The 23,972-nt window shown below is 36.1% G+C and overlaps 1 protein-coding gene across 3 annotated transcripts; it reads left to right on the forward strand.

The window, feature by feature from the left end:
* Positions 1-153: 153 nt before the first annotated feature.
* Positions 154-23,407, forward strand: LOC117344628 (enolase-like). Of its 3 annotated transcripts, none has more exons than XM_033907452.1 (14): positions 154-245; positions 2,210-2,304; positions 2,755-2,850; positions 5,310-5,365; positions 5,905-5,977; positions 7,815-7,882; positions 8,374-8,515; positions 9,402-9,491; positions 9,897-9,953; positions 10,290-10,435; positions 14,950-15,089; positions 15,813-15,929; positions 17,812-17,920; positions 19,192-23,407. In XM_033907452.1, exons 2-14 carry the CDS (start codon positions 2,217-2,219, stop codon positions 19,312-19,314), a joined length of 1,305 nt encoding a protein of 434 aa, XP_033763343.1. In that variant the 5' UTR covers positions 154-245; positions 2,210-2,216; the 3' UTR covers positions 19,315-23,407. The 3 variants fall into 3 exon arrangements, with proteins under 3 accessions (XP_033763343.1, XP_033763344.1, XP_033763345.1); XM_033907453.1 differs by having other exon boundaries at positions 203-253; XM_033907454.1 differs by having other exon boundaries at positions 243-263.
* The last annotated feature ends 565 nt before the right edge of the window (positions 23,408-23,972 follow it).

Here is a 23,972-nt window from a genome sequence, read left to right on the forward strand (position 1 = left end):
AATTTCTAAATAAAAAAATATTCAATTTGTTTGAAAAGAAATGGAATTGATACCCAAACTATTGATTATGAATGATAAATTTCAGTTTAGAGGCTATTTACATTCGGAATGTTTTGGATGATTTCATTGTATTCGTTTATGATGCGAAAACGTCCGAGACCATTCGAGTGTCTTTCCAAATTTGGTCGTCGGTCTTCCTCCATCTTTAGCAAGACGTCTGTGCACCGGCTTAGGAACATAACAAGGTATTTTGGTGTGTGAATGTATGTTTTTGTTTATGAATTTAAAAGCAATATGTTTAAGACCGATGCAATAACTATTTAAGCTTATTTATATGTCGAAAAATGAGTGTTTGTGCAGCTGTCAGTCACCTCGTAGATATATGTTGATGGTCTGTGACCTTGAGGAGAACCTCCACAATGCCCGACCTTGTCTGTCGGTCATATGCACTCGGCTAAGGTGTGATCAGTGGATCACTCGCATGAAAACACGACACAAAGTGTGACTGTTTCACCGAGAAAATTAACTATAATGTGAGCTACTAGTCCAGAGAATTTTTTTCGTTGTAGATAATTAGAGGCTAGCTATATAGATTTCTAGAGCAATATTAGAAAATGATAAATAAGTTTAATGTAACATTTTTAGAAAATAAGCGATGCTCTGTTGACAGCTTCCTATTTCCTAAAATGTTGCTATATATATGTTTCATGTTAAAAGGGTGTTTCGAGATTGAAGCCTTCTTTTAAAGGAAAAATAATAGTGCATGACAATAAGAATATTAAAGCCTCTATAATCTCTATGTTTTTTGGTTATGAGATGTAGTGGATTAATTGTTTGCATCTCAATTCTGTCCCTAAGACCTGAGGATTTGGATATTCAAAGCACTCGTGAATTGAAAACGATGACAAATTAAACTTTTAAATAATATTTATAAAATGACAACAAGGCAATAAAGACGATAAACAATGATTGCCACAATCTATCACACCATGGCTACGGAGACATGATATACATTGTACTAGTTAACATGCTAATATAATGTAGCCAGGACTACTCTACTAGTCTAGTAGAGTAGTTCTGGCTACATTATATTAAACACTCCATCTTCCCGACCCACAATGTGACTCGCTTAACTCAACACACAGCCACTACAACAAAGGTGGGAAAGAGAGGACGCACGACTCGTGCCCAAGTCATTCTGTGCCCGATACGCATATCAGCGTTCAAATTTAACGCTCGCACACTCGCTAACTGCGAGCTGATTTTTCATTTTGCGAGCAGAAAATTGTGGTACTTGCATTTTTCTGCGAGTGCATATAAATCCTGGTAAAACAGACACACATAGCAAAACATCGACAAAAACTTGAAACGAAAACCGACACACAGACAATGCATTATCTTGGTGACGCTTGTACACAGCAATCATTAGTTTCAAGCGTCTCAAAGACTACGATATACATGAATATATTGTAATGGAAAAGAAACAAGAGTTTCCAAGAAACAAAGCAGACGTCTGCTAGCATGGCTGACATATATATAACCAAATTTTTTAAGTCAGCCGCTGCCGGAACATCAAATGAAAAGATCGGCTTCAATATTCATTGATCTTGAAGTTGATGATATTTGAAGGAAGTATGCCCTGGCTGATATGAACAGTGAGTTAAACAAAACAAAAAGATTAATTGTATTTTGTCTCAAATAAGAACTTTATTTGAAGCAACTGTTCTTTTTTTTGTGGTTCTGAAAAGTAAAGATTATTTATCATAAAACACAAGGGGCCGCGGGTACTCCGGCTTTCCTCCACCTCCAAACCTGGCACGCCCTTAAATGACCCTGGCTGTTAATAGGACATTAAACAAAACAAAACAATTATCATAAAACATCTGTTATATTTAATGTTAACACATAATTTCAAAATTGCGAGTAAGTTTGTAATTTTCCGAGTAAAAATGTTATCCACTCGCAACAATGTGCGAGTTACTAAAACATCCATGTTCACTTTTTAATTTTTGGGAAAAAATGTGCTCTATTCACGCAAGCTACGTATACAGTATACAAATTAAATCATCGAACACTAGCTCAGCAATTCCTGGAAAAGTAGTAATTCATATTTATTATTTAAACTTCATATTTCACCATATATCGTTTCTGATGTAGGTAGTAACATTTTAAATAAAAGATATGTCAAATTATTTCATTTTTATTTCAGAGCCATCATGTTCAATATCACCAAAGTCTTTGCCCGGCAGATTTTTGACAGCCGTGGAAACCCCACAGTGGAGGTGGATGTCACCTTGGAAAACAGTAGGTGGACTTCCTAATAAGGCAAAGGACCAGTATTTATCAAGTGGTATCTATATAGGCGTAACAGTAACACAATTAGTCATTCTCAGTAAAGAAAACCTACAGATTATCAATGTTTACAATAGCTTTTCGCATTTGAAACAAAATTGCACTTAATTATGATTATGATCAATTCTATAGAAAATAACTTCGGTACACCAATTCATCATGGAACTAATTTACAATTTGGATGTTAAAAATTAAGGACATTTACATAATTTGTTTTCAAGAACATTACCAAACTTAGTTGATGCAAGAGGCTTTTAATGAGACTAGAAACATTAAACTATCACTTGTGTAGGTTTTCTGGTAAAAAAGAAAACATTACATTGTATACCATTCACAGAAGGATAATACCAGGTATATATATGTTGAGGAATTCAGTTTCTTTTGTTTAATCTACCATTGTAGGTCAGGTGTTCAGGGCAGCTGTACCCAGTGGTGCCTCCACAGGAATCTATGAGGCTCTGGAGTTGAGGGACAAAGCTAAGGAATACCATGGGAAAGGTACATTATAGACATTAGGCCAGCCTTGATAAATTGTTTGGTGTTAGTCTTGCCGATTCCTAATAGAACTGTTGGTTGGTACGTATATTTCTTGATTAGCCCTCCATCATTATAAAGCTGGCTATTCAAATTTCTCTTCGTCAGTGATTCATCATGATCCGTCCATAAACAAAAACAATCTTTGCTACCACTCTTTTTAAATTTCTTATGTAGGTCACCCTTGTTTCCTAGTTGTGTCCATTTAATTTTGTGTCTGATCCAGAAAACAAAATGGCCTTCAGGTGGCCATCTTTGATTTTGATCATTGAAGCTTGTTATCACTATTTATTGGGAAGTACATCTCTCAATATCTTATGTAGGTTCCTCTTGGTCCCAAGTTGCACACAAAATTGATTTTGATATTTGAAATTTGTTATCAATATTTCTCTGATAGTTCTTAGCTCTTTCTTGGACTTCATATGTTTATATTTATATTCAAGTTGTTATCAAATGGGGAAAAGTAGAGAAAATATCATTTTCTTAACCTGGACAGGGATATCCGCAGTTTTACCGGGGTGAGATTTTCTTATCTCAGATTTTCTTATATCATCCTAGGGGAAAGGACAAGCTACATGTGCTCTTTTCACGTTCTCAAAAATTGTATTTTGTCACGTCAACAATACCATGACGTCATGGCAACATTTCCTTGCATTGATGTAATGTCAATATTAGATACATAATAAGAGGTTAAGAGAAAAATGATCATTCACCCCCAAGGAAGTGATATACACGAATCTCAACCCTCGGGGTAAGATACTCGGCAAGCATCGTGTTTGGCAACATAAGAATCTTCACCTCGGATTGAGATTTCCCTGTCTCGCCCCTAAGGGGGTTAAAGATTCTATTATTCTCTTACCCTGGACAGGAATATCCACAGTTTTACCGGGGTGAAATTTTCTTATATCGCCCTAGGGAAAAGACAAGCTACACATGCTCTTTTACGTTCTCAACAATTGTATTTCGTGACGTCAACAATACCATGACGTCACGGCAACAGTAAAATGACGTCGCATCAACATTTCCTTGCATTGATGTAATGTCTATTAGATACATAATAAGAGGGTAAGAGTAAAATGATCATTCACCCCCATGGAAGTGAGATACACGAATCTCAACCCTCGGGGTAAGATAATTAAGCTGCCAAACACGAGGCTTGCCGAGTGTTTGGCAACTGATTAATATTAACTGTATTAGTTATCAGAGTTAACTGAGTGATCTTTTTGACAAGCTTACTGAAACTAAATTTTGTATGAAATCAACATCGTAAGGTGTAAAGCGTCTGCTGCAGACTTATCACAACAATCGTTCGTTGTCCATGTGTTGTTGTTTATATACGTTTGGACTTGGTTCACACTACGATTGGAAAACAGGGTAAGAAAAAAATAATCATTCACCCCTTTTTGGGATGAGATAGGGGGATCTCAACCTCAGAGGGGAGATTGTTAAGTTCCTAAACACTCGGCAAGTCTCGTGTTTGGGAATTTAACAATCTCCCCCTTTGGTTGAGATCCCCCTATCTCACCCCAAAAGGGGTGAAAGATTCTATTAATCTTTCATAGGATCTATAAAAATCATTCAATGGTGGACACCAAGATTCCTCTGGGATTTCGTAAATAGTTGATCATGAGTAGGCAAGGTTTTGGCTGGTCAGTAGGTAATGTCAAACAAACATTTTCAAGGGTGGCCTTGGGTATTTATCAATTCAATCTGGCTGCGTTTAATTTCTTTGGCCAATTTGATCTTATTAGATGCGTAATAGATATATACCATCATTGGAAATAACTTTGTTGATATTATTTTTATCAAAAATCTATGATTTTCCTTTATCTTATTTAGAATTGACAGACAGCTTATTGTTTATTCTATTTTGATAATTTAGCTAATCTATGAATTGATAAAACTAGTGTCTGAAATCACATAGACTACAATGAACCAACACTTTTTAACAATTTAAGACAAGACTATAACTTCAAACAATATAAATTCAAATAATTCACTTAACATAATTAAAAGAAAAATAGATTGTTCACTTTAATTAGCATTTGGCTTCCAGCTGAAGAGTTTTTAGCATGCAAAATTTAAAACACTGACTGCTTAAACTGGAAAGTAATATGAACTTCAGAATTGAAAAATTGATCTGTTTTTCTTAATTTTATGAAAATTACACACTTTTGCTAAAGGAACCAGTAAAACAGGTAAAAGCATTTACAGCAGCATATGTGTATTGTAAGAAGTCTATATCATTATCATTTATTTACAATGATGAGCTGACAGTTTACTCTAAATATTCTAAAACTGGTAAGTATTAGTGCCTGGTGTGTAGGGTACTGATTGTCTGGTCAGGAAATAACAACATTAACATAAGGGTGAAGACAGTATTTATAGTCCAGTTATAATATCTTGAACTTTGTTCTTTTCAGGAGTATCTAAGGCAGTGGATAATGTCAACTCTATTATTGCTCCAGCCCTGATCGAGGTCAGTGTCTGCCGCAGTTACTTATAAAAAATAATTAGATAACAGAAAATACATTACATGATATCATTATGGTTCCTAGGTGTGCCAGACTGCTGTGGTTGTCCCTATATTACAAAGTAAATTGATGTCTTAATTGATCCCTTGTCTCACAAACCTGTGACATCTATTTCATCTCTTCCAAGTTTTTTAGAAAAATGAAAAATAAAGTTAATGGGGTAAAAATCAAATCTGGGATTATTTTTTCGAAAAACTTTCTTTACTTAATTACTTTTCATTTAAGTCATGCATTGTTTATTCTGTTCTGAAGCTCAAAGCATTTAACGATACATTTTCAGAAGTTAAAAAATTGCACAGTCAGGGCAAAATAGGGGCAAACATATATTTGGCAATTCCACAAAAATTCAAATAAATCCTTCCATCGAGATCAAGAAATACAACAACTCTCTGGTTACATTACAGCACCGGTAGATAATGGTATGAGTTATTGATGTAGAGATCATCTAAAGTATTGAATTTACAGCCAAGACTTGTATTTACAGGAAAATCCTGATGTTGCTGACCAATTCAAGGTTGATGACTTCTTAATTGCTTTGGATGGTACAGACTCAAAGAGTAAGTAATACTTATTCTGTCCCATACTTACTAGCAGAAAAAAGAAACGCAAGTTTGATTGTGATTATTTTACTGATTATTTGATGAAGTGTTTTTGGTATGGGTTTCTCAATTATTTCATCTTTACTGAATACATTTTGATAATATTTGTTGTCCTATCACAGAATTGGGTAAATACAGTGCATTCCAGTTAATCGGGTAACGCTTAATAGGGTACTTCATTTATTAGGGTAAAAATTCAAAAACCAAAACCATTTTCTCTTGAATCATGTTTAAAAAAATCGTTTAATTGGGTTGGAAAGGTCATATTTTTCGGTTATTCTACTACGATAATTTGATGACAAAAAATAGAAATGCTCCGATTTTAACGAAAGTCATCACATATTTCTTTAAGTTTTAGACATTTATCAACAAATAGGGTAATTTAGATGGTAAGAATGTCAAAAAAAAAACCGGTAAAATATTACCTTAAACAATAATGTTATGTCGGGGTTATGTCATGTTCAGAACTGTCGTACTTCGTCAGTCCCGGCTGAATTCTCTCTTTATCCTAGTAAAAAAAAAAGTTCGAAAAACTTGGATAATATGAAGTGAAATTTTGGTCCCAACAATAAAAATCCTACTTGGAATGATCAATTAATAGCAGAACTAATCTCTGACACACCGGTAGATCTACTCAGCTGATGTTTTTACAGTTAGAAATGAAACGGTCACCGGTGCCTATTAAATCTTTAAACTGCTGAAACAATAGTGTAATTACTGCGGAGGTGTTCAGAGTATGACTGTAACGGTCAGCGCTGTCTATTAAATCGGATAACACGCCAACTCAGTAACAGTAACATTTTATACGCACATGCGCGCAGTACCAACTTCCTGTGCTGATACACATGGAAATGGTGTGGTTGTCGGTAAAACGTAAGTTAGACTATCAAACAGTATTTTATATGTCCAATATAAGCTAATGGTTCTGTTACGTTTTACATATAATCTGTTAAATTTAAACGTTGATTTGATATAACATTAATAAATTGTTATTCGGTTGAATTCCATTTTATCGTTATTCCTTTTGCAAACATGACATGAACATCAGATCGTTATTGAACTGACTAGGCGAAAGAAACTTAATCGAGACTGTATATCGGCAAAACTACACCAAACTACGAGTGACAGAACAAAATATTACATATACATTTACATGAGCGACAGAACGGAGTTATAATGATTATATAATGTTGATAAATATTGACCAAACTTTGCACCAAAATGACAACTTGCTTAATTCGAACACTCAGATTTATAACTCAAAGTTTTCTCGTGGTCCCGTCGAGTTCGAGTTATCGAAGTTCCACTGTAGATCTATGGAAGATGGAAAATTGAAAAAAAATTGCATGGTTTTCATGTTTGTTTCTTTTTGTTGGAATAAAGGTGGTTAGCTATGACCAAATATATTAATATTGCAAAGAAAATGTCGATGATCTTGTATGAATTGACCTATATTATGGTGGGTTTAATTTGATGTGACATACTGAATTCCAGTGAATTTGTTTCATTGCAAAAACAACTGCAAACATTGGTACCACATTAAATATTGTCATAAATCACATTAAAAAAAAAAACCTTGTGATAGGAACACATAAAATGAGGATATATAGTGTTACCGTATTCTAATTATCTCATTATTCCTGTTATTTTTCAAATGCCCTGGGCTCGTGAAAATACAATATTTTGCAGGTTAGTTTTTTCCAAGTAACCAACTAATGTTTGAAATGAAATAAAATAAAATGTTATTGTTGTATATTATGAGAACTAACTGTAAATTGTTTCATTGTTAAAACAGAAAAGCTTGGAGCTAATGCTATCCTGGGAGTATCTTTGGCTGTGTGCCGAGCTGGAGCAGCTAAAAAGGTAATGTCTCTATCATGTGTATTCATTTATAATATTTGATTGAAATTAAGGCTGTTGTAAATATTCCATTTAATTTTGCTTTTTTGAAAGATTTTTTAACAACATTTAAAAAAATATATCATTGGTCTAATGTCGAGGTTACAGTAATATCTATAAAATTTTGCCATCATTCATCATTCATTCTACACTAGTGACTTGGTTTACATCACAGAAATTCACACATCTTTGCACTTGTCTTGTCATTAACAGATGTTGAAGTATTGGTCCGAGGTCCAAGTCACTACTACTTAAAACACAAAAAAAAATTAAAAATAAAAAAAAATAGTTTGATTTCTTCACAGAGTATCATTATTAAAAATGTAAGACAAAGAAAAATTAACTGAAAATACTACTGCGTCTATTCTGATCACCTCCCAGCAGACAGCTAATAACTTTGCATGGACCTGCATCAAAGTAATCAAAATTTCATTTTTAAAAATCTCTTATGACAGGGAGTTCCTCTATACCGACACATTGCTGATCTGGCAGGAAACAAAGAAGTGATCCTTCCAGTCCCTGCCCTTAATGTTATCAATGGAGGGTCTCACGCTGGAAACAAACTGGCCATGCAGGAGTTTATGATCCTCCCCACAGGTAAGGATCTCATGATAGGAACAAACTGGACATACAGGAGTTTATGATCCTCCCCACAGGTAAGGATCTCATGGGGGGAACACACTGGACATACAGGAGTTTATGATCCTCCCCACAGGTAAGGATCTCATGGGGGGAACACACTGGACATGGAGGAGTTTATGATCCTCCCCACAGGTAAGGATCTCATTGGGGGGAACAAACTGGACATGGAGGAGTTTATGATCCTCCCCTCATGTAAGGATCTCATGGGGGGAACACACTGGCCATGGACATACAGGAGTTTATGATCATCAGCACAGGTAAGGATCTCATGATAGGAACACACTGGACATGGAGGAGTTTATGATCCTCCCCACAGGTAAGGATCTCATGGGGGGGAACACACTGGCCATGGACATACAGGAGTTTATGATCCTCCCCACAGGTAAGGATCTCATGATAGGAACAAACTGGACATGGAGGAGTTTATGATCCTCCCCACAGGTAAGGATCTCATGGGGGGAACACACTGGCCATGGACATACAGGAGTTTATGATCCTCCCCACAGGTAAGGATCTCATGGGGGGAACACACTGGACATACAGGAGTTTATGATCCTCCCCACAGGTAAGGATCTCATGGGGAGAACACACTGGACATACAGGAGTTTATGATCATCCCCACAGGTAAGGATCTCATGGGGAGAACACACTGGACATACAGGAGTTTATGATCCTCTCCACAGGTAAGGATCTCATGGAAGCAAACAAACCATGGAGTAGTTTATGATCCTCCGCACAGGTAAGGATCTCATGGGGGGGGACTAGATATACATTATCAAAATATTGAACTGCATAATCACCTCTGTCATTTTAAAAGAGTTGTTTTCCTGCTCTATTATAGGGGCCAGTTCCTTCAGGGAAGCAATGAAGATGGGATCCGAGACCTACCATCACCTTAAGTCTGTTATCAAGGCCAAGTATGGACAGGATGGTCAGTACACAATGAAAGTGCATTAATGTCAATATTAATCTGAATAATAAATGTTTACTAATTAGGAAGGACTCCAGGGAAAAGGGAATTTCTGTGCGTGGTGGTTAGAGTAGTAAATCTGACTGATTATATAATACTCTTTTAATTAAATCACTCCAAACGAAAAGCGTGGAGTCCTGTTGGGTAGATATTTTACTGGAATTTCCCTTATAATTTTGATCCAGCTTGTATGACACAGAAACATTGTAGGTTTCTAAAGAAATTTTTAATATGCATCAAATAAAAATTAGTTATAGATTAATTGTTCAATCTATTTTTGATAACTATATATAAAACAAACAAAAAGCACATATATTGCCATTTGATATATTTCTCCAAATTAAGTATTTCAAATTTTATTTTCAGCCTGCAATGTAGGAGATGAAGGTGGTTTTGCTCCCAACATTCTGCAAAACAAGGATGGTTTGTAATGATTGTGACTAAACAATTTCAGTGCATAATTTGAAGATGATGTATGGAAAAGACTTTGTAGGCTGTTTAGCTGTCTGGGTGGTGCAATGAATGGTTGGGTTACACATAGGGTTTAATTCTCCTATTGGACATGAAAAGGTCTTCTGCTCGACCACATGGGTTTTCCACAAGTACTCAAGTTTCCTCCTACAGTAAGACCCCTTGTGCACTTTCAGCATAGCCAGTAAACAATTGATCTTACTTAATTTGCAATTATTGCGAAATAAAGGTTTTTATTTAGATGATTCTTGTTGGATCAGGTAAAATAAAATCTTCATTATATGTCAGGACTGAATCTGCTGATGGAAGCTATAGAAAAGGCTGGCTATACTGGCAAGGTCAAGATTGGTATGGATGTGGCTGCCTCGGAGTTTTTCAAGGACGGTAAATACGACCTTGACTTTAAGTCCAAGGAAGGGGATCCCAAACTAAAGGTTAGTTTACCTATCAACAAGAAAGTAGTACATCAAACCAAGACTGGCTAATAGAGAGGGGGGTTGGGGATTCATAATGGGCTAATACATCAAATCAAGACTGGCTAATCGGGAGGGATTCATATTGGGCTAATACATCAAACCGAGACTGGCTAATTGGGAGGGATTCATAATGGGCTAATACATCAAACCATGATTGGCTAATCGGGAGGGATTCATCTAATTGGGGTAATACATCAAACCGAGACTGGCTAATCGGGAGGGATTCATATTGGGCTAATACATCAAACCGAGACTGGCTAATCGGGAGGGATTCATATTGGGCTAATACATCAAACCGAGACTGGCTAATCGGGAGGGATTCATATTGGGCTAATACATCAAACCGAGACTGGCTAACCGGGAGGGATTCATATTGGGCTAATACATCAAACCTAGACTGGCTAATCGGGAGGGATTCATATTGGGCTAATACATCAAACCGAGACTGGCTAATCGGGAGGGATTCATATTGGGCTAATACATCAAACCTAGACTGGCTAATCGGGAGGGATTCATATTGGGCTAATACATCAAATCAAGACTGGCTAATCGGGAGGGATTCATATTGGGCTAATACATCAAACCAAGACTGGCTAACCGGGAGGGATTCATATTGGGCTAATACATCAAACAGAGACTGGCTTACAGGGGTCAAATATTTCAAAATTCATTTGGGAATCTGATTCTGAAGTTCAACAGACTTGGGGTAATGATATTTGAAAAGTGGATTGCTGAGATAAAGTGCTATCATATCAAAAATCACTAGGGTGAAATATGTTAAAAACCTGATTCATTTTTAGCTCACCATGCCCGAAGGGCAAGTGAGCTTATGCCATGATGCGGCGTCCGTCGGCCGGCCGGCCATCTGGCGTCAACTTTTTAGGTCACCTGAGACAAAGTCTCAAGTGACCTATTCTAATCCCCTTTTGTCGTGCGTCATCCGTCGTGCATCCGTAAACAATTTACATTTTCAACTTCTTCTCCAAAACCACTTAACCAAATTCAACGAAATTTGGCAGAAAGCTTTTATGGCTAAAGGTCAACCAAAATTGTGAATTATATGGTCCCCAACCCTCAGGGGCCTGAGTGGCGGGGCTAAAAAAGGTCAAATTAACTAAAACTTCAAAAATCTTCTTCTCTACTCTCAGATATGGTGGAATCAAACACTCTTCATAGATGGAAGGGTCTTAAGGTGCTTTACCAAAATTGTGAATTTCATGACCCTGGGGTCTCAGGTTTGCCCCTGGGGAGGGGGTAAACTTTATTATAGTTTATATAGGGAAATCACATTTTTGACTATTATTTGTTGGATTTCTATTGGAATTCATTCTAACTTGGTTAACATTATCAGTATGGGATAACAGATTGATGGTATGCACATGTTGGCCCTGACTGGCCCCCAGGGGCTGATGGGCGGGGCTAAAAAGGGTCAAATTAACTAAAACTTCAAAAATCTTCTTCTCTACTCTCAGATATGGTGGAATCAAATACTCTTCATAGATGGAAGGGTCTTAAGGTGCTTTACCAAAATTGTGAATTTCCTGACCCTGGGGTCTCACATTTGCCCCTGGGGAGGGGGTAAACTTTACTATAGTTTATATAGGAAAATCTCATTTTTGACTATTATTTGTTTGATTTCTATTGGAATTCATTCTAATTTGGTTAACATTATCAGCTTTGGATGGCAGTTTGATGGTATGCACATGTTGGCCCTGACTGACCCCCAGGGGCTGATGGGTGGGGCTAAAAAGGGTCAAATAGACTGAAATTTCAAAGATCTTCTTCTCAAGACCCAAATAAGGTAGAATCAAATACTTTCATAGGTGGAAGGGTCTTATGGTGCTTTACTAATGTAACGAACTTCATGACCCTGGGGTCGCAAGTTTGCCCCTGTAGAGGGGGTAGATTTTACTATAGTTTATATAGGGATTTCTATCGGAATTCATTCTAACTTTCAACATTATCAGCATTGGATGACAGCTTAATGTTATACACCTGTTGGCCCTGGCTGACCCCTAGGGGCTGATGGGTGGGCTCAAAAAGGGTCGATTAAATTAACTGAAATATTTCAAATCTCAGGTGACCGTTAAGGCCCATAGGCCTCTTGTTCATTTAAACAACTTCTTCTCAATAACCAAGTGGCCCAGGAACTTGATATTGGGCCTGTAGCATGCTGGGGTTAAGGGCTACCAAGTTTGTTCAAATGAATGACCCCGACCTTCATTCAAGGTCACAGGGGTCAAATAGGCTATAATCTTCAAACAACTTCCCCTCAATAACCAAGAGGCCCAGGGACTTGATATTGGGCCTGTAGCATGCTTGGGTGAAGGGCTACCAAATTTGTTCAAATAAATGAACTTGAACTTTATTCAAGGTCACATGGATCAAATAGACTATAATCCTCAAACGACTTCTTCTCAATAACCAAGAGGCCCAGGGACTTGATATTGGGCCTGAAGCATGTTGGGGTGAAGGGCTACCAAGTTTGTTCAAATAAATGACCTTGACCTTCATTCAAGGTCACATGGGTCAAATAGACTATAATCTTCAAACGACTTCTTCTCAATACCGAAGAGGCCCAGGGACTTAATATTTGGCCTGTAGCATGCTGGGGTGAAGGGCTACCAAGTTTGTTGAAATAAATGACCTTGACCTTCATTCAAGGTCACATGGGTCAAATAGGCTATAATCTTCAAAGGACTTCTTCTCAATAACCAAGAGGCCCAGGGACTCGATATTGGGTCTGTAGCATGCTTGCGTGAAGGGCTACAAAGTTTGTTCAAATTAATGACGTTGACCTTCATTCAAGGTCACATGGGTCAAATAGGCTATAATCTTCAAAGGACTTCTTCTCAATTACCAAGAGGCCCAGGGACTTGATATTGGACCTGTAGCATGCTGGGCTGAAGGGCTACCATGTTTGTTCAAATAAATTACCTTAACCTTCATTCAAGGTCACATGGGTCAAATAGGCTATAATCTTCAAACAACTTCTTCTCAATAACCAAGAGGCCCATGGACTTGATATTAGACCTGTAGCATGCTGGGGTGAAGGGCTACCATGTTTGTTCAAATAAATTACCTTGACCTTCATTCAAAGTCACATGGGTCAAATAGGCTCAAATCTTAAAACGACTTCTCAATAACCAAGAGGCCCGGGGACTTGATATTGGGCCTATAGCATGCTGGGATGAAGGGCTACCAAGTTTGTTCAAATGAATGACCCTGACCTTCATTCAAGGTCACATGGGTCGAATCGGCTAATATCTTCAAACAAATTCTTCTCAAACACCAAGAGGCTCAGGCACTTGAGGTTGGGCCTGTCTGTAGCATGCTGGGGTGTAGGGCTACCAAGTGTGTTCAAATGAATGACATTGATCTATATTCGAGGTCACAGGGGTGAAATTTTTTTAAATCTTGTGTTAGCCAAGAGTCACCAAGACCCGATATTAGGCCAATAATATGCATTGAATAAATTGGTTATCAGCATAGTATCTGTAGAAATGACCTCAATCAACTGCAAATTTGCTGTAGAACCAGGTGAGCGATACAGGCCCATCGGGCCTGTTGTCTAAAATATTACGATGACTCTTACAGCTTTTAACCTTAAAGTAGCTGTAGTGTTAAGACTTATACTACACAAGATCGACAATACCATTGTCATTGCTTATAGGGTTTCATATGGGTTATGCATGAATTATCAAAAACACATCAAATGGCTAAATCACAATACCAGTACCATTAACAGACGCATAAATGCAAAATATACATTATGATTCACCAATCCATCAAGGTATCACCTGTATTAGAAATATTGTATACCATTTTCTGAAAATCATTTGCATAATGTCACACTTATATTAGAAATATTGTGTACAATTTTCTGAATGTCATTAGCATAGTATCAATATGAAAACAGTAAATTTGGCATTGTTCAATTATGTTATGAGCGATTCAGGTCCTTTGTTCCTCTTGTATTTGTTTTGTTATCCCCTAGCAATAAGTCATATTTATATGGATATAGGGCCTATAGGGAGAGACTTGTAAATATATATATGTAACCAAACTTACGTCCATGATCCAGTTGTCTTGATACTTCATACAATTACTTGCTGCCATCATGTCTTGTACAAGTTGCATTTCAACTACCTAGCATTAAACTTGGAGCCATGGTTACTATCAATAGATTTTCGACATCCTTGCTCTGCTGACTTCATTAATGAAAATTAATAATTATTCTGAAACTTCATACCCTTACGCACAACTATCATATCTTGTACGTGTGCACATTTCAACCACCTGGAAACAAACTGAGACACTTGTTGCTATAAACAGATTTTCGACATTCTCACTCTACTGAATCTATTACTTTATACACTTTCACCGATACTTTTTCAGAACTATCATTGCTTATAAGAAGGGAAGCATATTGCTTATGATGATTTGTTTGATTACATTTTACTTGTTTCCAGATCAGCTCTGATGAACTGACAAATCTGTACAAGGAGTTTGTAGCTGAGTATCCAATTGTGTCTATTGAGGATCCGTTTGACCAAGATGATTGGGACGCATACGCAAAGATGACAGCGGGAACTGATATTCAGATTGTGGGGTAAGGCTTGTGTGTTACAGTGTGAGGCCTGGCTGTTATGTAAACAGATATTAAAATTGTGATGCAAGGTTGGTGTGTTCCGGTGTGTGGCCTGGCTGTGATGTATAGGTAAACAGATATTAAAATTGTGATGTAAGGTTGGTGTGTTACAGTGTGAGGCCTGGCTGTTATGTAAACAGATATTAAAATTGTGATGCAAGGTTGGTGTGTTCCGGTGTGTGGCCTGGCTGTGATGTATAGCTAAACAGATATTAAAATTGTGATGCAAGGTTGGTGTGTTCCGGTGTGTGGCCTGGCTGTGATGTATAGGTAAACAGATATTAAAATTGTGATGTAAGACTTGTGTGTTACTGTGTGAAATCTGATGGTCGATATTGTCAGGCTGAAATATATAGATGATTGTGAAATAAAGCAAATTGATTGTGACCTTATTACGATCTGGTAAGTTTAATGGGTGATATTTCAGTCTGAGAAATGCAGTAAGATTTTAGGGTGTCAGTGATATTTAAGTTGGAAGATCAAGTAAGATGATAGGGTGATATTTCAGGCTTCTCTTTTAAATGATATGTAATACTTCATAATTGAAATTTTCTCTCTTCATCAAAATATTTTTGTAATAAAGAATTTTGATATAATTGATATCCTTGTGTACTTGACATGTATTTGATATAACATCAAACATATATATTAGAGGTAGCTTATCTATATACTCTTTGTTTGCAGAGATGACTTGCTTGTGACCAACCCGAAACGTGTAGGAACTGGTATTGAAAAGAAAGCTTGTAACGCGCTTCTCCTCAAAGTCAATCAGATCGGCAGTGTTAAGGAGTCCATTGATGCGTAAGTTTTGATCAAGGTGGTTTTCCCTTTTTCATTTTTTTTTTTCATAAATAACATGAAACTCAAAATAGTAACAAGGTACTTCAGTGAATTGAGTTTATTGAATAGTTTTTATAGTCACAGAGTCTCATCCATCGTCGACCACAGTGAGTAAACTTTTCACATTTTTGCTTCTTGAGTTCTACCGATGGGACTGAGCTCTAACTTGCCTGAAATGATCCTGAGATGGTCCTGACAACGTGTTGTTATTTTTTGGGTCAATGTAAAATCAAGATGGCTGCCATCTTGAAAAACACATATAAAGCTTCCAACAAAGTACCCTGAATTGATAAATCTCACAACAAAACATGAATATTTCCAGAAGCATTAAACAAACTCCCTGCTTCTTCTAGAGTTATAGGTCCTTCTAACTTTACAGCATCTTGTCTATTAAGTTTACAAACATTACAATCAATAGTTTTAATAGTTCATGTAAAGGTACATCTCTTCTATTTCACTTGTAATTCATTACTATAAAGATTTTCAAAAAAGTTGCGAACTTCATATAAGATTTCATCTTTCCTTTGTAATTACTTTTCAATCATCTTATTGCAGTTTAGGAATTATTTTTTTAGGTAAAATTTCTATTTTCTGATGAATAAGATTTTCTATTTATAACAATGTATAGTATTGCTGAGCATCAAGAGATGAACACAATCCTGTTGTAAAATAGGCCCAGGGGTATTTCCCACCCCTGAGGACTTAGTTTCTTGGTTGTATATATGAAATTGTTGACATCCCAACCCCATAACCATATATGGCATTGCTGGGCACACAATCCAAAGTGTTGTTAATTTTCGGGTCTGTCCAAAAACCAAGATTGCTGCCATGGCAAACAGTGCCACTGTACTTGCTACTGAGTATGTTCACTACAATAGTACAAGGGCCATAATAGTCAGATGAGCCTTAAGGCCCATGGGCTCCTTGTTTAGATGACCTGCCAGATGATGCAGTGGTGCGACGTCTGTTAAGGCATCCAACTTTTTCCTTCAAACAACTTCTTCGCAATGACCAAAAGGCCCAGACACCAGATATTGAGTCTGTAAATTTCTGGGGTGAAGGGCTGCCAAGTTTGTTCAAATAAATGACCTTGATCTACATTCAAATCACAGGAATCAAATAAGCTCACATCTTTCAACGACTTCTTTTCAATAACCAAGACACTTTAGGACGTGATATTGGGTCAGGAGCATGCTGGGGTGAAGGGCTACCAATTTTATTCAAATGAATGGCCTTGACCTACATTCAAGGTCAAAGGGGTCAAATGTGTCAAGCTCTTTAAACAACATCTTCTCAATAACTAAGAGACACGAAGACCTGATATTGGACAAGTATTATGCTGGAATGAAGGGCTTCATAAGGAATTAAAATGAATGTACCTAGCTTACTCTAATATTTCAACTAAGTGGACATAGTTATCAGGTTAACATCTGCATAAAGACTTAGATAAACTACAAAGTTGCATTAGAAGCAGAGGAGCAAAACAGGCCAATTGGGCTATTTGTCTTAAATTCACTGGTACAGAACTTATACTTGTCAACCCTATTAAGGGAGGCTTCCAATTCTGGACCCTAGATTTAGATATAAATTATAAATTATCAATATCAGTCCGAATCAAAGTTTTAATAAACAATTATTTCTGAAGAAAGACAAGCTTCACATATGTAGTTCAAAGGCATTACTTTGTCTATTCAACAGTTGTCAAGTCTGAGAAATTATCAAAAAATTTAATGACGATAATTTTACCTTGGAATACAAATTAATTAAATTACTCTTGAAACATGGTTTGCTTTACATGTACATTTCTTCAGAAGTTATAATATATCTTGATTTACGACTTCAGATGGAGGATGTCCAAGGAAGCGAATTGGGGTGTGATGGTCTCCCATAGGAGTGGTGAAACAGAAGATACATTCATTGCCGACCTTGTCGTTGGTCTCTGTACAGGACAGGTAAAACATTGTTGTTTCTGAGCTTACCTTGATGTCAGTCTCTGAACAGGACAGATAAAACATTGTTGTCTTTTAGCTTACCTTGTTGTCAGTCTCTGTACAGGACAGATAAAACATTGTTGTCTCTTAGCTTACCTTGTTGTCAGTCTCTGTACAGGACATATATATCATTGTTGTCTCTAAGCTTACTTTGTTGTCAGTCTCTGTACAGGACAGATTAACATCGTTGTCAGTCTCTGTACAGGACAGATTAACATTGTTGTCTCTTAGCTTACCTTGTTGTCAGTCTCTGTACAGGACAGATAAAACATTGTTGTCTCTTAGCTTACCTTGTTGTCAGTCTCTGTACAGGACAGATTAACATTGTTGTCTTTTAGCCGACCTTGTTGTCAGTCTCTGTACAGGACAGATAAATCATTGTCTTTTAGCCTTGAGTCATGATATTTAACAAGTAGTGTGTTGGGATCAAAGGCTATCAAGTCTGTTAATAATGAGTGACCTTAACCGACTGTTAGGCCGATTAAATATCAAAATCTTATTTTAGATATCGGTAACCAGGAAATGTGATATTTGGCCTGCTGGAATGAAAAGCTTTGTTCAGATAGATTTTTTCTTGAATAACCAAAAAACTTAGAGTTAGGATGTTTGTCCAGCATACTGCTGAGATGAATAACTAAAAGGTTTAGAGTGATGTCTGGTCAGCAGTCTGCTGGGATGAATAGCTCTTCGTGTTCAAAGGAATTTATTGACAAAATTTTAGCTTGTTAAAATAAGTAAGAAAGTCAGAGTGAAATAATCTTAAATATTCATGCTATAAATGTAAAATGGAACCCATAATATTAGTGACTGGTTGATGTTCAAAGTAGTGAGTTATCAAAATTGAATAACAGGTGAGCTGTACAGGCCAATTGGACCCTTTGTCATTTAGACATTATGAAATACACCAGTATAACAAAAAAGCAATGAAAACCACTCTTAGTTGTAGGGGATTCATCAATTTTCTACTGCATGTTTAATCACTGTTTTAAGGAAATCACCCAGAGTTTCACACATTTGATATTTTCATGACAATCAAAAGTAAAAAGATAAAATTTAATAATGAGGTTGAACAATTCCCAATTAAATTTGTCAGTTGAATATATAGTGGATTAAAATCTCTTTTATATGTAAAGAACACATGATTTGTCCTATATTTCCTAGACACAATAATTGATGTTTTAATTGATCATCATAACTTTAATTCTCTGAAGTAGTGTTTACTTGTTTTACAGATCAAGACGGGCGCTCCCTGTAGGTCAGAGAGATTGGCCAAATATAACCAGATTCTTCGCATAGAGGAGGAACTCGGTGCAAATGCCAAATTTGCTGGTGAAAATTTCCGTTATCCATACTAAATTATTCTGGATATTTACAACTGATACTGGCATATTTATTTGATGTATGTTTTGTTAGAGATGTTGTTTAGAGTGAATGAATGTTTATCAACAGAGGAAATATGGTATAGTTCCTTGGTAAACATTTTTATTATATTTGGTAATAATTGCATTCCCCCCAAGTTCCAATATAAGCTTGTTTTCCCTGTCACTGTTCAAATTGATGTAGTGTATTTAGCATAACTAGATTATTATCTGAGAATTACAAAGAAATAGGTGTTGTTGACAAATTTTTTATCACACCAACCATCTGTTTTTGACAACTATATAGATGTAGAATAGTTTGCTCCCTTTTCACTCGATCATCGCTCTGAAGTAACTGACCTATAACACATACTAAGTCAGAGGTAGTTGATATTCTGTCGTCATCTTGTGTTGGAGCTGAAGTTTTCCAGTGATGAGCTTGTTCCTGTAGTGACATGGGTAATTTACAATGACATTGTTTACTGCTCATTGAAACATATAAAACACTACATATGATCTTGTAGTAGAAGATGGTTATACAATTTGGATGACATTGTGAAGGGAGAGCTACATCAAACCTATGTAATGCCATTGGTACATTTGAAGTGGTACATTGAGGGAGAAGCCAGGACTGTTCACCAACAAGGATGGCTGTTGCTGATTAAAAAACTAAACTTGATCAGATCTAGCAAGTCTTGATCTAATGACGACCTAGTCCTGATTCATAACTGTAACAGTCTGGATGAATATCCAGTTTAACCAGTACTGTAGTGTTGAGTACAGCTTGTAGTATGTCGAGGGTGATACCTTGGAGTCAAGTCTGTCTTTAATCCTGATATCAACCTTTGATTTATTTGGACGTCTCAAATATAAAATTAGTCCATTTATATGAAAACAGGGTGACAATACTGTTGTTTTGATTCGGAAAATTATTTCCACAAATGATTTACTTATACAAGATCTCTTTACTCATTTGATAAATGTTGATAGCTGACTGTATTGGGAATACATATTTTGAGTTGCTTAGAACAGCTTAAACTATGAAAAGTATTTTGATCTACTGTAAATGTATATATTTAGACGCACATCTGAGTTTAGATTGAGGCAGTGATATAAACTGCAATTAGCACAATCATAATTAAACAGAAGGCTTTCAATGTGAAAATCATTAAAATAAGGTATCGCTGAAATATGTAAGTTTATTGTACAATATCAATTGTAATTACATGTAGGCATAATAATATACAGTTTCTCCCTCGTGAGAATTGTGAAAGGATGGCAAGTGTGATTGTGTTTGTTTGGTCAACTTTGTGATCTGTGAAAGGTTTGCATAGTTACAGTTGTAGAGTATTAGTTTGTTAACAAATATTGTTATTAATGTAGATTTGAGAGGAACCCTGACTTACATATTGGATATTTTAACCATGTGTTAAGTACTAGCATGGCCCACAAACACGCCAACTTTGTAAATAATATTATCATTATATATATATATATATGCTTTATGCTGTGGTATTGTATGGATTTGTTTATTACTCTTCTTGTACATTTGAATCTGTCCATATGTTTGATATATCAATTTGTAAATAATTCTGTGAATACATGTAATGATTGTTGATGAGTTTAGGTGTATGTTAGGGTTGGAGTGTGTGTGTTTGAGAGTTTGCTAAGGTCAATTTAAATCTTGGCTCTACAAGCAAGTTATAGTGCTAATCTATACAAGTGTGGAATAACTGTGTTTTTGTTGAATAACATACGGGAGTAGGCAGGGTACTATTAGAACTTTGACAATGGTGTAAATTTCAACAAACAATACAATAAACCCTTTCTGTTATGATCCCATTATATGTGAGTGGCCTAAACTTTTCTTACCCACTCTTGTCGTTCCTAGAATCTCTTACCATGGACAAGCTTGTCCACTTTCGCAAGTGATAAAGTTTGTCCATGCTTTCAAAAGTGAAAAAGTGTGCCCACACTTTTAACAATGAGGAAGTGTGCCCACACTTTTAACAATGAGGAATGTGCCCACACTTTTAACAATGAGGAATGTGCCCACACTTTCACCAGTGTGAGATATATCCCTAATAGCCATATCAACAGCACATATGATGTGAACAAGAATAAGATGACATAACATGCGTATAATGAATAAAAGTTCGAACATTTGAATATGAAATTCAATGTAGAATTACCGCACATATTCTATGTAAAGGGAGACAACTCATAAAAATTATGGTAAAAGGCAAAATCATGAGAAATGATCTTTTTTTCTTTTTTATTAAAGAACCCTGACTTACGTCCCAGCCATTTTGGTCATGTGTAATGTTGGTTTCTCTGACATGCATCCAAAAGAGTAGAATTTGTATATAAGGTGTTGTGTTAATTGATGTTTATATTCTGTATTATGCTTTCTATTAATTATTATTTTTTATGAACTTGTTGCATTTCATACTATAGGTATATGTAGTAAAATTTTGCTTTTCTGCTTATTGAGTGAATGTTGAAAATTGTGTCTTGTGCTAAGGTGGGTATATTTTTGTGTGTGAGTGTATCTATTTGTTTGAAGGTCCGAATCCTTCCGTATCTTAGCCTTGATCAAATTTAATCTTGGCTCTACCAGCAGGTTATAGTGCTAATCTTTAATTACCTGTATTTGTTTTGTTTAAGATGTTTCATTCTTTAAACTTCTGTTTTGCTAAGTGTGTGAATGCTGATGGTCATATCTTTGTGTGAAAGTGAATGTATCTGTGTGTATCCTTCCATGTGTTAGCTTGGATTAAACTTAATCTAGGCTCTACCAGCAGGTTATAGTGCTTATCATAATATTATGTTGATGGTGATGTATGTTATTGAAGGTGATGTTTGTAGATTTATGTATTTAATTGATGTTACATTTTAGTCTTATGACTATACTATGTACTACCAGTACAGAAAAAAGTGCTAGATATTTTAATGAAGTTATTGTTGCAATTGATGTGTAAGCTTGTAAGTTATGAATGTTATACAGGGGAGCGCCTCATGCAAGACTTCATTAAAACATTTAGATGTCCGAGTTGCAGGACAGTCAATATATGTTTCATTTTTCACCACCCCATAAAAAAGGAAAAAGAAAAATAGGGGTTTTGACAGGTCTATGACTAAATCTGGTAAATATACCTACTGGCACAACACCACATGGCCAATCTGATAGCAGGTGCTTTGTTGATGAATTGGAATGTTTTTGAAGTCTTGTTTGATTTGCTTGCATTAAATGTTGGTGTCTGAGTAATGAGTTAATGTTGATCAGAGGTGAAACTTCTCGAGAAACTGCCATTGTCTGTGTGTTGTGTGGTTAGCTGATCATGTCGGATTGCTGTACGTGTCAGCTTGTGTATGAATGATACAAAATTTTGCAGTCATAGTCAGAATTATTTTGTTCCAATATTGTTCACATATTGAAGAAAACAATTCAGATAGTTTATTGATTATTCCCAATACTATATAGATTACTTAACTGAATTTTGTGCCTCTGACATTATTTCTATTAAACTAGATCTTCTTCCTTGTAATAATTCTATGACCTTGTAATTCTATGACAATAATCCTCAGTTCTCCTGATCACAAAACCTGACACATGATGTATATAGAAGTCTTGAGACACTAGAGTATTTGTAGATGTTTACCTGGTTTATCAATATTGGTGCCATATTCCTCACGGGGACCAGAAACATTTACTGTAGCTGTCTGGGGGTAGTACATATGTCCTACTATTTTTATGACAAGTTATAGTAATGTTTCTCCACCCTGTGATATTACATTATCCATCAAGATTTTGTAGCAGTGACATAACTTTGTGGTGTTGCAATGTTTTGCCATCATTTATCGGTGAATCTCTTTATATAGTTAATACAACACTTAGAAATCCTTGAGTTTGATTACATTTATGTATGATAGCAACACTTTTTTCCCAGCAATTGTACATTTTGAATGAATGTGAGTTTTTTTTTACTTGACAAGGTTTACAGACAATACTCGACTCCAAGGTGTTACTATAGCCACTTTAAAACAGGAAAAGCTTATTTTGAGAGACATTAAAATGTTCATACCAACACCAGTATTTGAGTTTTTTTTATTGAACTGTCTTGTTAGGTCATCTGACTCGGTGTCAGAATGACCAAAAGTCATTGTGCTTCGTCCATCGTCTGCCGTGCTTATAAACTTTTCACATTTCAGATTTCTCAAGGTTCACTGGTAGGATTGAGTTGAAAAAAAGTACCAGCAAGTTCCAAGAAATATCCTCCAGTACTTATAAAAAAGAAATCGCGATGACAATCTTCAACAGTTTGATTCAAAGATGGCTTGCTGGCCATTTTGTTTTCCAAGTGAGCTTCAAAATTAAATTGGATATGATTGAAATGGAAGGGCAAGATGACTGTTTACATGAGGCTGACTTAAAACAATAAAGATGCATTTCTGTGACAAGCAATGGTTAGCCAGTGCATGACAAGAAGTCGGTATCAGAATGTGTGAGGGTCAATGGTGTGTCTAATTTCTATATCTTGTCCCTTTTCAAACTCTATACAATTCAAGATTTCCCAATGAACAATTTCAGTCTAATTCTTCATATTGTTTTGCCCATTGTGAATATCTCATGAGTATCATCTCAATAGTACCAT

Source organism: Pecten maximus, chromosome 16 (assembly GCF_902652985.1).
Source record: "Pecten maximus chromosome 16, xPecMax1.1, whole genome shotgun sequence".
NCBI classification, from domain to species: domain Eukaryota; kingdom Metazoa; phylum Mollusca; class Bivalvia; order Pectinida; family Pectinidae; genus Pecten; species Pecten maximus.

Excerpts from the sequence above, each read along its gene's own strand:
- LOC117344628 (XM_033907452.1), top strand. The coding sequence starts at position 2,217 with ATGTTCAATATCACCAAAGTCTTTGCCCGGCAGATTTTTGACAGCCGT. Across the intron at positions 9,954-10,289 it reads CATTCTGCAAAACAAGGATG|GACTGAATCTGCTGATGGAA; the intron begins GTTTGTAATGAT and ends ATTATATGTCAG. Across the intron at positions 15,090-15,812 it reads ACTGATATTCAGATTGTGGG|AGATGACTTGCTTGTGACCA; the intron begins GTAAGGCTTGTG and ends CTTTGTTTGCAG.